The sequence below is a fragment of the Falco naumanni genome, chromosome 10 (genome assembly GCF_017639655.2).
Source record: "Falco naumanni isolate bFalNau1 chromosome 10, bFalNau1.pat, whole genome shotgun sequence".
NCBI lineage: Eukaryota > Metazoa > Chordata > Aves > Falconiformes > Falconidae > Falco > Falco naumanni.
In genome coordinates, this window is record NC_054063.1 from 31,745,692 (window position 1) to 31,760,645 (window position 14,954).

At 49.9% G+C, this 14,954-nt stretch overlaps 1 protein-coding gene across 1 annotated transcript; it reads left to right on the forward strand.

The window, feature by feature from the left end:
- Positions 1–1,101: 1,101 nt before the first annotated feature.
- On the forward strand, positions 1,102–10,240 carry LOC121094791 (thyrotropin-releasing hormone receptor-like). Its single transcript, XM_040608858.1, is given in 4 exon segments — positions 1,102–1,334; positions 1,336–1,785; positions 1,787–1,862; positions 9,655–10,240. Coding segments are annotated over 4 exon segments (1,140 nt in total). The 3' UTR covers positions 10,036–10,240.
- The last annotated feature ends 4,714 nt before the right edge of the window (positions 10,241–14,954 follow it).

The following is a 14,954-nucleotide window of genomic DNA, read 5'->3' on the forward strand; positions in this document are numbered from 1 at the left end:
AATAAAGCTTTACCATTGTCCTTTCATCCTCTCTCCGCAGGTTAGGGGACCCTTAGCATTTTATCTCTGCGAACACCATTGCTTTCAATTTCAAAATGCATTTTCCGACAGACTGTGGAGTCATCAGGAGCAAGCACGGAGCTGGCAGCAGATCCTGGCTACTGCTGACCCATCAAGAGAGATACTGGCCCTGCCAGCCTGACCCGCCGGGAGATACCAGATATCCCAGCCTTGTCCTTGGGAAGCCACGGGATCTCCCAGCCCAGGTCCGGGTAAGCCTTTGCCCCAAGAAGCGCAGCGAGGTGCTTGTTTGGGATGGGGTGGCTGCAGGAAAGACAGCACGAGGGGGTCACTACCCCGTGTTTATCGACCCCCAGGACAGGCACCCCTCTGCCCCAGCCAAGGGAAGCAGGAAAGACCATGGGTGTCAGTGGCATCGCCCTGCTCCATCCTCCTGAGGATGAGGAGGGAAGGATCCCTCATCCCCAGCTCTCCCTGCCCGGGGGCACGGTGCGGCCGGTGGCTCGGCTGGGGCCACAAAGCACCCGCAGCCCCGTGTCCCGGGACGGACCCCCTCGCTGCTGGGGTGCTCCCAGCCCCTGCGCCTCTCCAGCCGGGGTCTCCAACCTGCTACCTCCGCTCCCTGCATGGCCTCCTCCTCCTCCTCCTCCTCCCCTTCAGCTCAGCGGTGCGCTAGGACCCGGCGGGCGCAGGTGGGGGATGCCGGCGGGAGGTCCTGGTGTTTTCCGAGGGTCCCGGCGGCTGCGGGAGGTCCTGGAGAGTCCCCGGAGCTGGGGATCCTAGGCGGTCCCGGGTCGTTCCTGCAGGTGGGGGGTCCTGGGGGTCCCGGGGACTGGGGTGGTCCCGGCCGCTCCCGCCCCTCTCGGCGGCTGCTGGGCGGGGGCGGCTGCGGGGGTGTGTGTGCAAGGAGCCGGGCGGCTGCAGGACTTGGGGTGAATCACGGCAAAAAAGGGGAGGGAGGAGGCGGGGCGGGGGCGCCGGGGGCAGGGGGCGGCTCCTGGCTGGCGGCCCCCCCGCTCCCCGCAGCAGGGAGCGCGGAGCTCCGCCGGGAAAGGAAGGGGGGGGGGGGGGGGGCGGGCGATGGAGAACGGCTCGGTCAGCCCGGGAGCCGCGCTGGGCGGCAGCGGCAACCAGAGCCTGGGCAAGATGCCCCGGCAGCCCCTGGAGCTGCAGGTGGTCACCATCCTGCTGGTGCTGCTCATCTGTGGGGTGGGCGTCGCGGGCAACGTCATGATGGTGCTGGTGGTGCTGTGCACCAAGCACATGGTGACCTCCACCAACTGCCACCTGGTGAGCCTGGCGGTGGCCAACCTCGCTGCTGCTGGCGGCCGGGCTGCCCAACATCTCGGAAGTGGTGGCTTCCTGGATGTACGGCCACGCCGGCTGCCTCTGCATCACCTATTTGCAGTACCTGGGCATCAACATCTCCGCCTGGTCCATCGCTGCCTTCACGGTGGAGCGCTACATCGTGATCTGTCACGCCATCAAAGCGCAGCTCCTGTGCACCGTGTCCCGCGCCAAGCGCATCATCTCCTCGCTGTGGCTCTTCACCTCCCTCTATTGCCTCATGTGGTTCTTCCTGGTGGATACGACCCAGGTCAACTTCTTGGACGGGGCACAGGTCAGCTGTGGCTACAGGGTCTCCAGAAGCCTTTACATGGCCATTTACTTCTTGGATTTTGCTGTCTTCTACATCATCCCATTGGGACTGGCGACTATCCTCTATGGCCCAGTTGCCCGCATCCTCTTCATGAGCCTCCTGCCTGGGCTCCATGCACCAGGGCATTTCCCTCAAGCTCTCCTGCCGGGGCAGCAAGGGGGCCCTGAGTTCCCGCAAGCAGGTAGGGGGTCCCCACTGGGCTGGGGCACGCTGGGCTGCAGGCAGCGCTGTCAGGGGCTCAGTGCTTTGAGGGGCAATCTGGCAGAGGATGGAGCGCCCCACTAGTTTTCTTCCCTTAGTGAGGGGAGTGGAGGGAGTTGGGGTGCTGCACAGAAGCCCCCCCAAGCGTGGCTGGGGTCTGGCAGTACAGATGGGCTCCCCTCTGCTTTGGCTGGGCTTGGCAGAGGAGGGCAGGGCTCCAGGATCAATTGGGAGAGGCAAGAGGGATGTTTGCTGGCTAATTAATTACTGGTTGCCTCCCCAAGGAGGCGAGTGCTGGGTCACATTATGCCAGCGGAACTTGCCTCCCAGACAGGGTCCTGGGGAGGTGACCTCAGATTTAGAGGAGCAAAGGGAAAGGAGAGTGGGCATGACACCTGCCCTCTGAGCCCAGCCCCAGCTGCAGACCCCCGGTCTCTGCAGCTGGGGAAGGCACCTCGCTGTCACAGCAGGGTGTTTGCCTCTCAGTGATTTCTCTGTCATTCTGCTGCCTGCTCGCTCCCTATCTCCTTCTCCTCCCACCTCCTTCAATCCTCATTCCTCCTCTTTCTCTGTCCACGTGGACAATCATTGTCTCTTGCCCCTTCTGTTTGGACAGGTCAATATCTAGACGTGGGACACTTGCATGCTAGCTGGCTGTTTGCAGGGGACCATCCCATTCCAGATTCAAACTTCGAATAAGTGGAGGCATGGGCTATTTTAAAGAAAAGGGCTGAATCTGAGAGTTTGGCTTGAGCTCTTGAAACCACTTTTGTTGTGATTTCCAGACAGCCTGAAATAGGCTTCAGCCTGTCCTAAAGTCTTTGTGTTTCCAAGTTAATATCTCATTGCCTGACTTGCACAGGAATCTCCATTCCCCAGGAGAGATGATTCAGAGTCACGGAGGGGAAGTGAACAGCCCAGAGAACGTGTATTTCTTCATGAACCAATTCCAGTTCAGCTTTTTCTACCCTTTGCTCCAGCACAGAAAGGTTTAAAGCAAGTCCTGAGTTCTGTAAAAGTACTTGTCTATTCTCCCAGGGCCGCTGGCTGCTGCAGGAGCCTTGGGCAGGGGTTTCAGCAGTTAGGTCTCTAGATACTACAAGGCAGTATCTGAAGGTGCAGGTTGATGGACCTTTCCTTCCATCCAGAGCAGCTGCTGTGGTGGCTGTGCAGCTCCCCCCATGGCACTGTGCCATGGAGTGGCCGTGCCACACACAGTGTGCTCCAGCATCATTAGGACAAGTGGCTGATGGGGCTGGATGAAGGGTGCTCCAGCATCACTAGGACAAGTGGCTGATGGGGCTGGATGAAGGGTGCTCCAGCTCCTGGAAACATCTTGTGCTCTCTTTTCTGTTACACCAGCCATCCCCTGGCTGGCCTGACATCACAGAGCTGCCATCATAAGGAATAAAGATGGCACAGAGGTTTTAAACTGTAAAGCAGTTTTGCAGGGCTTCCAGCTATGGTTTGTTGAATGCTTCCTTCTGATTGTCTACTGGCAGCTCTTCAAAGCAAGCTGTGCTGCGAGTGATGAAGGAACCCCAGCTGTGCCATCAGTGGCATGTGGGCTCGGTAGCTGGCACAGGGGTGGGTGGCTGGCAAAGGGATGCAGTGCTGTGCCTCAGAGGTTGCTGCAGTCCAGGTTTTTCTGTAAATGTCTTTCACAGGTTGGATATGACACAGGACATGATTGCTTCATTTTGCATGTAGTCATAAGGGATTTTATACAGCTGTCTATAGAGTCAGAGGGGGAAACCCCAGGATCTATATGTTCAACTTTGATTCATTGCTGAAGGGTTGATCTGCTGGATGCTCAGTGCAGAAATAAGTTATCTGTGCACCAAAGGCAAGTAAAACCATACAGCTATGTTGACAAGAATTTCAGGCAGCATGAACAGGAGTGCTTGGAGCATAACAAATGCAGGTCTTGTCAGAGAATCCACCTGAGCACTCCCTGAAATGCAGCCAGAAGTTTTTACTGGTGGTGCAATGGATTGAGGAGCAGAAGCTGCAGTGAGTCATGATTCTGCATCTAGTTATGAGGAAATCAAAGACCTCAACGACCCAGGGAGGAAAGAGGCCTCCCTGAGGCCCAAGGGCTCAGCACTGGATTCTGCCTTCGGTTTGTCTCCCTAAGCATGGGCAGCCAGGGCCACAAGAATGATATTTTCAGGGAGATGCTGCAGCGTGCAGGACCCCAGGGTGACAGTGAAGTGAGAGCCAAGGAGAAGTGTGGACCGAGCGCTGGGGAACTGGCAGATCATTAAGAAAGGGATTTTAATGTGAGATAGAAGGTAGCTGAATCCATTCATGCCAGAAGAGCTGGCAGGTGGAGGTGCTGCATAGAGGAAGGAGCTTAAAAGTGAGTGTGGAGGAGAGCATTACCATGGCCAGTGGGACCCCACCGTGGGACATGTGGGCGATGGAGACAGAGGTGCATGTGCCCATGTGAAGGGGTAAAGCAGAGCCTGGGGGGGCTATGGTCCCCCAGCACCCAGATCCCAAGCTGGTTAGGGACACCCCACCAGTTTGGTTTTAGCAAAGTTGGGAGAGAGGCACAGAAGGCACCCAGGTGGTCTTCTCCAGGTAAGTTTCTCCTCCAAGAAAATCAATGGCAAAAGGCCCCTGTGCAGTTGACAGGTATGAGCCCTAAAAGGGAGCAGCCTGGACACTGGTGTCCTGTGTTGTCTTTGCCAGAAGACAAGTTTCCTCTCTGATTTTCTGATAGCCATGGCATCACTGTTCTCAAAACCAGAGGAAACTTAAAAAAAAGAAGAAACACAGATGAAGCTCAACCCAGAGCAGTGGACACTGCTTTGTCATACCTGGTGCTGGCTGAAGAGCTCATAAGCAGGTTTCCTTGTTCATTAATCACCTGTGGCCAGGGTGGAAAGGGCAGTCTGACAGGTAATGCCTCCTGAGAAGTGCTGACAGCCCTTGAAAATGTCACCAGGAGTCTCCATGGGGCCTTTGGCATCAGAAGCGATGACACAGCATTGGCAACTGCTCTAATAACGAATGCTGGTGGTCTCCAAACTGACAGGGTGGTGAGGAGGCTGTGAAGCTGATGTGTGTGCTATCAGTGGGGAAGACTGACGCAAGGGTGCATCTTCTTTAAAGTGTAATTGCCATGTAGACTAAACTATTAAAGACACCATTAGAAATCATGCTTGCAATTCTGGTCCAAAATAGCAATAGTGTTGCTGTCTGACAGGCTTCACATGTGCAGCAAGAGCTCCATGAGAGCCTGCAGACAGCAGGTTGTGTCCCAGCCATGTGGTGAAGTGGGACCCCCAACCCTGCAAACACCTTTGAGTTTGCTGGGTGATAACACACAATTTGCCAGATTCCCATCACAGACCATTGGTAGGAGAGGGTGGTTTGGCTCCTGGAGGATCTGTCAGCCTGGAGAGCAGAGCAGGGTGGGAGGACAGGCTTGTATGTAGGTCAGGACATTTCTCTGCCCAGGCTACAGGCACCCATGTCAGCATTTCTCCTCTGGCCTTTCTTTGTAGAGGAACTGGCCCTTCCAGGTCCTGCGCCCAGAGTCCCCTGGGAGATGTCCAAAGGAGCTACCCCAGAAATGCCCATTTTTCTGTCTTGACTCCAAAAAGCCTGGATGGCTGGGTGTGTTCTGCTGTGGATGTGCTCCTGCACAGCCCCAGCACTGCACTGCTTGCTTTTCGGAGTATGAAGATGCTGCTGTTCCTCACTGGTGCCTTTAAAACACGTCAGTCCAGAGCAGGATGACCCAAGGCGTGAGTGTTGCTGTATTTATCACCTATAGAAGAAAAGGCCACAGATACCACCAGCCGCCTCCATGCACGTATTTCACCAGCGGGAGAGGGACCACTAGAGGGAGTGGGATTCCTACAAGAGGATGCTGCAGCTCAGGGCGGGGGTGCTGGTATAAGGGGGGGAGGGGGGGTGACCAGCTGGGGAGAAGCGTCTTGGACACAGCGCTGCGAGAGCCGGTGGGTTGGAAGAGCTGCGCGGGGATGCAGGATGCCGATCGTCTTGTACGGAGCAAGAGGGATGCTCACAGTGGGTTTGCTCTGAGTTACACTGGGCTTGGCCTGTGGAGGTGGAAGATGAGCTGCCCCTTAGCTTTGGCACAGGGACCTGGGATGTAGTCAGCAGCCTGTACAGCAGATATCCTTGGGTATCCAGCAACAACACTGACTTTACATGCTCAAAAGTGGTTTTCAACTAAATATCAGCTGTTCCGGTAGAAAATCCCCTTCTGTCTACAAACTCATCTTGCTCCTTTACAGCTGTTGTGTGCACACACTATGTACAATAGAGTTGTTGCAAAACACTTGCTGGAAAAATTATTGTCCCCGAGCTGGTGCTTCCCCAAGGGATGCTTTGAGGCTACAGCAAAGCTCCAGTGCTTTTTTTCATACAGGTGGTTTTGTTGGGGTTTTTTTTGTTGTTGTTGTTTTGTTTTTGTTTCTGTTTTTTTTTTTTTCCAGGAGGCCATAATTCAGGACTACTCCAGTTAGGGATACAAGTCCCAAATTCTCCTCAGTGCCGATTCATTTTTCACATGAGCACCAGAAGTAAGTTCAGAGCACCTCAAGTGGGCTACAGTAACTCACCTCAGCCAGGCAGAATGCAGAAAGACATGGAGACAGGTTTCAGCCATGCTTGCAGACAACACCAGAGATTTCTTTCCCCACAATGGAGATAGGAGAGTGAGTTTGGGATAGATTGTTAGGTTTCATCCAAAGGAGACATCCTGTGTTGACACAACGTTGTTAAAGTCGTACCCAGGAGAACATGGTCTGTACGGACGATTGGCTTTAAAAGGCAAGTCTCAGTCTTCCAGTGAGCTCAGGGCAGGGCTGCCTTGTCCCAGCTTGTGGTCTGGATGCAGCATCCTTGGGGAGCACTGAAGGTGTTCAGTGAGGCGGAGGTAATAAATCCTCGTGGTGCTGTTTCCAGCCGGTTTCCTCTCCCAGGACAAAGGCAGCTTTTTTGCAGGGCTGTAGGACATGTAGCAGGAAGAGCTCTTTGGATGACAGCACCTTGTGGTCTTCTGTAGTCTGGAGGGAGGTGTTGGGAGCTGAGCGAGCACTCACTGGCACTGCCGGCATTTCCACAATAACCAGCCAAAAAGCAGGGGCAGTTATGGTTAAAAAGCAGATGAATCACTGGTTCTTTTCCAGACTACATTTCTTTCAGTCTCAGAAAGGACTGGAAGGAACTTAATTTTCAGCCTTATTAGGATACACTCCCGCCATGTTGTCACTCCGGTGCAGAGTTCAGATCACTCTTCACAAACATCTTGGGTTCCTGAACAGTAGAGCAAGGCACAGAGTTACAACAGTTGAAAAGCCAAAGATGTTTCAGACTCAGGAGACAGCACATGAGCAGTATTAATTAATGCGTTAGCTTTAAAGGAGACATTTCAGAGATACAGAAACCTCCCTGCCAGAAGAGACACCTGCCAGAGAGCAGAGCTGAGGGTATATAACCTCAGGGATTTATTCTCCCTGGCCCCAAGGGGTTTAACTGAGACAACTGCTGAGCAGGAGTGCTTGTGTCTCAGTGAGGATGTGAAGAGGTGTGCTATTTCACTTTCCCAGGACATATTTTGCCTGCCTAGGACTGCTGAAGCCGATGGAAAGACTCCCCCACAACCTTAATCCCAAAAGAGCTCTTTAACATGGACCCTTCCAGGCAGGACAGGGACATGTTCAGTCTCTGCATGGGATGGAAATGCATAGAGCCTGCCCTCTTCTCTCAGGAGGAAAAAACTGCTTAGTAGAGTGGAATTAAATTCTGACTGAAATTGTCCTTAGGACCACTTAAACTGAGGAGCTGGTTGCATTTTGCTGTGGGGTTTCAGCTATTAGCACAGTTTTGTTCAGATCAACTTCATTCAGGTTCTCAGAAAATAAAACCTCAGATAAATCAAAAATATGGCAAAAGCAACCCTTCAAAAAAAAAAAAAAAAAAAAAAAAAAGATTTGGGCCTGTGGAAGGCAGCAGGCAGGCTGAACACTCCACAGATGCCATGTCCATTTGCTGTGAAGATGCTTAGAACAGTAGAGAGCAGGATCTCGTCCGCAGGCACTGCTCACGTGGCATACGGTGTTGAAGTAAAATCTGTTCCTTCGTGGGCCGATCTGGTATTGGGAGCTCTCTGTTCCCAGGTCTTGCAGTGCAGACCACAGCAATATGGTCTCACCACTGCTGTCGGGATGCTCCTTCCCTCGGCAAGGGGTGGCCGAGCCTGGCTTGCCCTGCCAGCCTCAGCAGCAGCCACAACCATGCTGGTACACAGAGATTTTGATCATCGTCAGCTATGTGCCAAGCAACTGCTGTCTACTCCCAGCCTATCTGTTCAGGAATATTTCTATAAACCAGATTATCACCCTAGCAGTTGCACACATTACTAGATATAGTGGCTTGAAACCAAAAGCTTGTGAGATGGCTCTTGCTCTTCCCAGCCAGCCCTTGTAAAAGGCATTGAAAAGCTATATCTTATGGACACAACTTGTACACTCTCTCCTATCTTTCCCAAAGGGCAACAAACTGCTGCAGCAAACATGCTGCAGTCTTAGCAACAGCCTCAGCACTCACCGTATCACTGCAAGATCTTATTCTGGGAAGTGTCCTCACATTCTCATTAAACCACACACAGCAAAACACTTCTATTTCGGCCTCAGCTTGATAATAGTGCCTTACTTGTATGGCAACTTTTGTTGCCACTACCAACCACCCCTGATTTCTACTCACAGCATTACAGGAAGGCACAGTTGCTTGTGACAAAGTAAAAAATAAACAAAAAACCCCCAAAAAAACCCACTCCAAGAAAAGCTGAGAGACTGTAAATGTGATCTAAGTGCTTATTTCCATATTGAGAACTGGAGCCATTGCACAACTCCCCTTCTGGCATTTGAAATGCCACTGCCTTAATATGCGTGTGGCATCAGTGTTTACTCATACTTTCCTCCTTGGGGACATATGTATTCTGTAAATATTAACTGGAGGATGATTGTCACCTACCAGAAATAGCTGTTGAAATTACTAAGATCACTAGAGTTTCAGTACAAAAAACCATTTTCTTAAACAAGCTTGAGTCACGCTGAGGGCAATTACTGCTCACTTCTGAATTCTCAATAACTTCTTCTTCCTAATATGTTAATGCAGTACTTCCCTAGTGTGCTGCAAATTAAAGTAACCTATACCAATTAGCCAAGTAACTCCCATATCAGCATAAGCAGGACTTTGTGTAAGACTTCAGACAGTCTCCTCTGCTCCCAGTGGTGCTCTATACGTGGAGCCTATTCCCTGGAACAATATAGCTGAAGTAGGTAACCAGGACATCCCAGACAAGGAGCTGAGCTATATTCCATGGCACCCCCAAAACTTAGGTCCCTGCTTTTGCACGTTGTTTTCCCATTAATTTATTGCTATGTACAATTTTCAAATTTTCTTTCTGGCACAGAAATTCCCATGATTATCCCAGACCTTTTCCAGGTTGGTGGATGCTTGTCCTAAAGAGTTTTAAAGGCTTTTTTCAATGCTAGGTGAAAACCTCTCATTTAAGCGTTTTATTTATGCAAGATTATTTAATGAACAAAACAGATTTGGTGAGGAATAGCCTCATGGTTTGGGTGCCTATTTTAAATGCTTAAAGAGAGATAGAAGTGATATGTAGACTAAATTAGCTGTCTGCACCATTTTTCCAGGTAGGAAACCCCTACTGGAAATTTAATATCATCTGACTATTTCTTTTTTTGCATATCACCACCGACAAGGTGACCAAAATGCTGGCTGTCGTGGTGGTCCTCTTCGCCCTTCTGTGGATGCCTTATCGCACACTGGTGGTGGTGAACTCCTTTGTGGACCCTCCGTATCTGAACATCTGGTTCCTTCTCTTCTGCCGCATGTGCATCTACCTGAACAGTGCCATCAACCCCACCATCTACAACCTCATGTCACAGAAGTTCAGGGCTGCCTTTAGGAAGTTATGCAAGTGCAAAGAGAATAGTGCTGAGAACCCCGCACTGTACACCGTCCCGGTGTACTACAGCATTGTGAAGGACTATTCCCATGACAGCTCCAGTCACAACCTCACCAAACAAGAAGTACTGAACAGTCTCCCTGTGCCTGTAAAGAAGAACAAGCCTGCCAAATAAATCCTGGGACCCTGAAAAAAGTGCAGGCAGTGCGAGCTATGTGGCTGCATGCACTGTGCTGGGAAACAGCCAACAGAAATTGCTTTGGCATTGCAGCAAGCTTAATTTAATACCTCTCCAGGGCATTTAACAAAACAGATTCTTACAGGCAAATTAATTTGCTTTTCCTTAGCTCTAATTTATTCTTGTTTGGTGAAATGTTAGTTACAAGTTAATGTTTAGCATCTTTAAGGAATCTGTACTTAAATACAGCAATGCAATGCCGTTCTGTGTTACGTGCCAGTGCAACTGTCTGTTGAGTTGGGCCAGAGCACTGAAAGGAAGGGCATTTAGGGAAAAAAACCCTCTTTCTGCTGGACCAGTTTTCTTATAGGGTGAGATTCACCTACCCAAACTTACATGCCTATAACAGACACCCTATGTGAGCTGCCTCTCTAGAGTCCCTTCAGAGTTCAAGGGGACAACTAGGCACTTTGAGGAAGCGCATCTCTCATCTCAGCACAGTCCTCTGAGGAATGCACACATCTACTGAGGAGACAAACGCCTCCTGAGATGTGACTATTTCTGTCCTTTGACTGTAAATGGACTCTTTCAGGTGGAGACTCCTATGTTAGGAATAACTGAAGCTGGGTGTCACCAACCTCACCTCTCACTTCTGGAAATATTGCAATGCTGGTGGCACATAAACCCAAGGTCCAGACCAGTTGAATTTGTTACAGAAAAATGAACAAACTAATAATGAGTGTTCCCTATGGTAACAGTATAACTTTCCACGCTGTGGTTTAAGCTTCTTCTGGATAACTGTACCTTTTCTGTCCAGATTCCTCTAGTTGCTTCAGCTGGATACCATAGCCTTGTCCTGTAAGTCCCGGTGTGATGTAGCTGCATGCCATCGAGCAGCGTTGCTCTCCATCCCAGTGACAATGGCACTTCAATGGCAGGTGAAGCAATTCTTGTATTTCCTGAGAATAATTTGTGAAAGTGCATCACATGCTTTGTGGTAAGCAACACATTGATATTAATGATACAAAGATAATAACAATGCTCATCGCTGCTATCATCTTGTGAGCAAAGAGGATATTGATAACTTGTGACATCCAAGAAACCAGCCCAAGGACACTTGCTACAGACTTGGAAGAGACTATCTGGTCTAGGAGTAAAATAAAAAAAGATTACACAAGCCAAACACTAAGGCTCTTCCCAAATAAAACAAGTGTCAGCCACCAGTAACCCTCAAGTGACTAAAAAATTCTTTGAACAGCCAATATGGCCTCACTGGTCAGCACTGTTTTTCCCCAGCTATACTGTTTAATGATCCTAGAATTTTGCATCCACTCGAGAAATATCCATGTGATATTTTTAAGAGCACAAGATGTTCTGCATCTATGGGAAATCAGTTCCCTGGGCAGTCAGAACACAACCTCCTCTCCCACTGATGTGCCAGGAACTTTCCAGGACCTATTTCATTGTGGTACAGGGTGGCTTTGCAGGTATGATTATTATATTATGAGTTTAAAAAACTATCTACTTTGACCGCAAAATAACCTAAGGATGAGGGGAGAGAATACCGGTTTTAGCAATTATTTGAAGAGCTTGTGTTTGGAATTTAAGGGTTCATGCCACTTTTATGTCATGAATATGTATACTGGTAATTTAGGAACTAAGTTCTTTATCATTATTAAGGAAGTTCTGCACTGAAATTTGGGATTTGCTTCTTGAAGAAAATGGAAGCGTTTTTTGTTGTGATGTGAGAAAATTGTTCCACTTAGCAAAAGAAACTAGGAAATGAAACAATTTGCTTGTAATAATCTTTTCTCTAGCACAGAACTCTCACCCACCCACCACCACCCCCCGCCCCCAACTTCCCTTAGAATGGATTTTTCCTTAGCAGCTCGGAACAAGCCATTGATAAAAGCATCTGCAGACAAACCAGAGCAGTAAGGATCAGGGTGCCTCAAAGTAACACACAGGTAAGGCATAGGAGGGGGAAAGGGAGCCCTGGGGCGGCTGCTGCTCCCCTGAGCGTAGCAAAATCTAGGGCTGAGGTCTGGATGTGTCAATCCCTACATGGGCTGGGTTGAGGCTAACAGCAACAACTCACTGCATAGTCCAGAGCTAAGCTGGACTCCTGTGCTAATGAGTCCTTCTTCCAGTGCATCAGATTTACCTACTCAGAACATAACAGCTTCTTCCCCTTAAGCCACTCCATGCCCTGTCTAGCCAGCACAGGAATTAATTTTCTTCATCTTCACAGACAACTGTGGCTTGCAGCTGCCTGGGGCACAAGGTCCTGAGCACGCAGGCACCTTCGGGTGCACACACCCCCACCAGCCCCAAGAGCCAGAGACATACAGCGAGCAGCATCGCATCGCATCCCATTCCATCCCATCCTTTCACTCCCTGCACTCCAGCTAACTGCTATAAAGGGATGGGTGATGGCAAGGGAGGGAGGAGAAAATTAACCTTTCTTAGCAGCGCAGTAAATTGGTAACACCCTGCAAGCACAGTGGGGTTGGAGAGGAGGAAGAGCTGGACTCTGCATCCCGGTGCTGTTTGCTTTGGTACAGTAGCTAGATCACGGCAGCACAGCCCAGCTGCCCCTGGGGCTATGCAGGATGGTGTCTCCCCAGGGCCTCCAGCACAGGAGCATCTCCTCGGGAGCAGGCTGTCCTGTGTCACCCAGCCCTTCCCCCTGGGGATGCAGGTGCAGAGAACACAGGGGAGCCCACTTTGCCCTGAGGCCACGTGGGAAGAAGATTTACTGTCTGAGCTCTAAAACCCACCTGCATGACCTAAAACATTTCCCAGGCATGGGACGTGCAGTTCGACAGACGACCTCGATCTCTGCAAACCCAAGTAGTAGCTCAACTCTGAAACATCTCCATCAGGATCTTTTCCACCTCCCCATCACTTTTCCAGCCTTCACTGTTCCCCTTCATGCTTTTCTCCCCCCAGACAGAGACATCTTAAAAGCGCTATTCTCTTATTTATAGCCAACAGCTAATTGATAGTTCTGAACTTTTTGTTCAACATACTTGGGATTCAATTAAAACCCAGTCCTCTTCTCCCCTTATCTGCCAAGTACTGCATGACTCTTGTTATTTTTTTGAGAAGTAATTGGCAGATAAATTCCCCCAGTACCACAAGATCTCCGGCAAACGCACCAGAGCATTAAACTCCGTAGATGAGGAATGAGCTCCTGCTCCCTCCCCCAGCATGTATGAGGACGAGTCGAGAGGGTTTTAGGTGGAAGTGGAGGCAGAAGGTCAGCACTCAGCTTGCTAAGGAGAAGCTGGTTGAAAAGACAGGCAGCTGTGTGCTGTCAGGAAATAAATCACTAGCAGAAAGGAATTAAAAGAAATAACTCATCCCTGTAACTTCCTCTGGATATCCAGAGTCTGAATAAAAACCTTATTTCCTTAGGTGAAATGAAAGGGCGCCCTTCAATCTTCAGCCTGGATTACATGGTACCCTGAAACACCCCACTTTGCTCATAAAATCTGAAGCTGCATTTTACCCTCAGCATTTATTTAGTCTCAACAGCATGAGTGTAGGCTGCAAGTTTATAAATATGCCACTAAACAGAGAATCTATCACTCCTAAATAATCTACCACATCGAAACCACTCCTGAATTTTGATCTAGCCTGTTACTTTCTTAATTAAAGCTCATTATTTCTAACCCCTGCCCTTCCAGTGCCTGTTAACCTAGTAAAATGCCATCTGCTTTCTTCAATTACAAGCAAACAAGTCCCCTGGCAGGAGAGGGGGACCCTGGCACCACTGCAGAGCCCTGCAGGGAGGGGATGGATTTGTGAGCACTGCACAGAGGTGGCAGCAGCTTGGGGAAGCGCTGGTGCAAGCAGGGTGAGCAAGCTTTATGGGCCTGAAGAACCACAGGCTGGCTGAAGCTCACAGCATTCAGACTTGCATTTTAGGAGATAGATCATTCAGTATATTTACCTGGATCTGGCTGGCCCTGGTGCATTGGTGACAGAGGCCACAGCATAATTGCCTCTATGCAGTGCACAGATGTGTACCCAGCAAGGATTATTTACTCCTACAAAACTCAGAATTTTAAATAAACTTCCACAAATCTTCAGTTTAAGTCCCAGTCAGGTTGTTTTCTTACCTTTTCTCTAGATTTGGGTGGTGGAAAATGTACTTTCGTGGGGGAAACTGAGCATCCACACCAGCCTGTGCCATAGGAGAGTGTGGCCATGCTGATAGCTCTTTGTGAGAGCATCTCCTCTGCAGTCCTGGCCAACACCCCAGGAACCAGCCTCGCCCAAAGCCACGTTAGGGAGTAACCCACTAAACACCTGCAGCTCTCTCTAAAAAAAAAAAAAAAAAAAAAAAAATAAGGAGAAAGGACAACAAGACTACAAGGGCACCCAGCACCTCCTGGAACCAGAGCAGGCTGTTAGAGCTTGGCTTCTGCTCTGCAGCACAATCCTGCAAAAAGCACATTACAAGGATTAAAATAGTGGTACCTTTAAATTAGTAATGCTCTGGTCACTGAAGAAGATGCTGAGCAACTGACTTCAGAACCACAAAAGAGGGTGGACCACACACTAGGGGACAAATTAGATACAGTCTCTTTCAATCTGGTCTGGCCCCTGGCTGCTGCTTTGAACTCATTAGTTCAAGCAGGCCCCAATTAAGGAGCTGCTAATAAAGCCTGGGGGATAGTCCTACAGCAGTGTTAATGTAATCACTCTGCAGTTACTTGTTTATGTTGCAATTCATGTTCCCTAAGGCCTCCGGAAGGGTCTCTGGCTAGTGCTGCCCCTGACCTGCCTCCTCTCTGAGGTTGCTCCTCAGCACTCTTCAAACCAAGGCATCCATTCTGGGGAGCATGCTGTGATGCACAGCAGATCCAAGCTTGCCAGTCCTGGAGGACTGGTGCTGGTTTATGGAA